Below are 2,500 nucleotides of genomic sequence, written 5' to 3'. Positions count from 1 at the left end.
AATAATCAGGACTTTTAGTGTGTATAGAGCCAGCATATCTCCACCAGACTCCATGTAAATAATCAGGACTTTTAGTGTGTATAGAGCCAGCATATCTCCACCAGACTCCATGTAAATAATCAGGACTTTTAGTGTGTATAGAGCCAGCATATCTCCACCAGACTCCATGTAAATAATCAGGACTTTTAGTGTGTATAGAGCCAGCATATCTCCACCAGACTCCATGTAAATAATCAGGACTTTTAGCGTGTATAGAGCCAATATATCTCCACCAGACTCCATGTAAATAATCAGGACTTTTAGTGTGTATAGAGCCAGCATATCTCCACCAGACTCCATGTAAATAATCAGGACTTTTAGCTTGTATAGAGCCAGCATATCTCCACCAGACTCCATGTAAATAATCAGGACTTTTAGCGTGTATAGAGCCAGCATATCTCCACCAGACTCCATGTAAATAATCAGGACTTTTAGCGTGTGTATAGAACCAGCATATCTCCACCAGACTCCATGTAAATAATCAGGACTTTTAGCGTGTGTATAGAGCCATGGAGTCTGGTGGGAACGCATTTAGTTGTTATCTCAACCGGTTGTAATCTATTTACACATTGATAACAATTTTCAACCGATTCAACATGAAGCGTTTTCTGTTCCTGTTTGGTACATTTGAACTTTTTGTACAATAAAGAGTGAAAAAAATTGCAAAAACATGTCATTAAAATGTGAAAATATCTCGTTATAATGTGGAAATACGTGGGTATTTTTTGGGAGGGTAGGACAGTTCAGTTCAGTTCATGTTGATCACACTTAATCAACAAATGATAATCACTATTTAAATCACTTTAAAGCCGAGACCGAATGTGCCCACAGAAGACCCTTTAAACACAATGATGAACCCAGCGATGCTTCGGCTTAGGGATTGTTTGGGAAGAGGAGGAGGAGGAGGAGAAGGGGGGACATTTAGACAGACAGGGAGTCTTTGTGGTCCACTGGACAAAGAGGCGTTCTCCGTTTACTGCTGCCTGCCTACCAGGGACACAGTCTAATGTTTACTGCTGCCAGCCTATCAGAGACAAAGTCTAATGTTTTGGGACCTTAAACTCAGCTGGACTCCGACCTCACGGCTATTTTTATTCCCCTTTTGTTTGCAGACGGACGCCATGCATCTCTGCCTGGGATTCTTCCTGCTGCTCTTCTGCGCGACGCTGCAGATGGGTGAGTGGACCTAAATGCATCACTAATATAAGATTCCTTTAAATGCTGAAGGTCCCATGACATGCTGCTTTTTGGATGCTTTTATATAGTCCCCTAATACTGTATCTGAAGTCTCTTTTATATAGACCTTAGTGGTCCCCTAATACTGTATCTGAAGTCTCTTTTATATAGACCTTAGTGGTCCCCTAATACTGTATCTGAAGTCTCTTTTATATAGACCTTAGTGGTCCCCTAATACTGTATCTGAAGTCTCTTTTATATAGACCTTAGTGGTCCCCTAATACTGTATCTGAAGTCTCTTTTATATAGACCTTAGTGGTCCCCTAATACTGTATCTGAAGTCTCTTTTATATAGACCTTAGTGGTCCCCTAATACTGTATCTGAAGTCTCTTTTATATAGACCTTAATGGTCCCCTAATACTGGATCTGAAGTCTCTTTTATATAGGCCTGCAAAGCAGAGCAAGGGGAGGTAACCTTGCTCCTTATGACCTCATAAGGAGAAGATTCCTGATTGGTCCATCTGAGCTTTCATTTTCTCAAAGGCAGAGCAGGATACCCAGGGCTCGGTTTACACCTATCGCCATTTCTAGCCACTGGGGACCATAGGCAGGCTGGGGGAACTCATATTATTGTTAAAAAAAAACTCCTAAAGTGACAACAACAACAGTTTTTATTATTATCACACACACACACACACACACACACACACACACACACACACACACACACACACACACACACACACACACACACACACACACAACACACACACACACACAACGTCTTTCCGGTGTTGTTTTGTCTTTGTAACTTGACTCGATGTTGTTATAAATGATTACTGATCTCTCAGCTATGAATTAATATTTAATGAATGCATTTTGCCTCAGTCTTCCGCGAGTGATGACACAGTTTCTGTTTATCAGTTCGGCACTCAACATACCAGGATGTAAACAAAGACGGGTCACATGAGCGGGCCATATTTGAGATCATTACCTCGTCTAATGCTTTTGTAAGCAGATCTATACATAAAATATCAGATCCACCCAGCTGTTAGGATAACTGAAATAACAAGTCTGTAAGCAGATACACATGTTTAATAGTGTGTGTGTGATGTGTGTGTTTGTGTGTGTGTGTGTGTGTGTGTGTGTGTGTGTGTGTGTGTGTGTGTGTGTGTGTGTGTGTGTGTGTGTGTGTGTGTGTGTGTGTGTGTGTGTGTGTGTGTGTGTGTGTGTGTGTGTGTGTGTGTGGGTGTGGTGTGTGGGTGTGTGTGTGTGTGTGTGTGT

The 2,500-nt window shown here is 41.6% G+C and overlaps 1 protein-coding gene across 1 annotated transcript in view; it reads left to right on the top strand.

The window, feature by feature from the left end:
- The window catches only part of cd59b (CD59 molecule (CD59 blood group) b), an 11,569-nt gene that overhangs the window by 6,042 nt on the left and 3,027 nt on the right, over nucleotides 1–2,500 (top strand). The window contains exon 2 of the mRNA XM_028585953.1: nucleotides 1,152–1,215. Within this exon, the coding sequence (XP_028441754.1) occupies nucleotides 1,161–1,215 (55 nt within the window). The 5' untranslated portion in view covers nucleotides 1,152–1,160. The remainder of the gene's footprint in view (nucleotides 1–1,151; nucleotides 1,216–2,500) is intronic.

The sequence above is a fragment of the Perca flavescens genome, chromosome 8, assembly GCF_004354835.1.
Source record: "Perca flavescens isolate YP-PL-M2 chromosome 8, PFLA_1.0, whole genome shotgun sequence".
NCBI classification, from domain to species: Eukaryota; Metazoa; Chordata; class Actinopteri; order Perciformes; family Percidae; genus Perca; species Perca flavescens.
The sequence above is the reverse complement of the archived record's forward strand: the minus strand, read 5'-3'. Positions and strand labels throughout refer to the sequence as shown.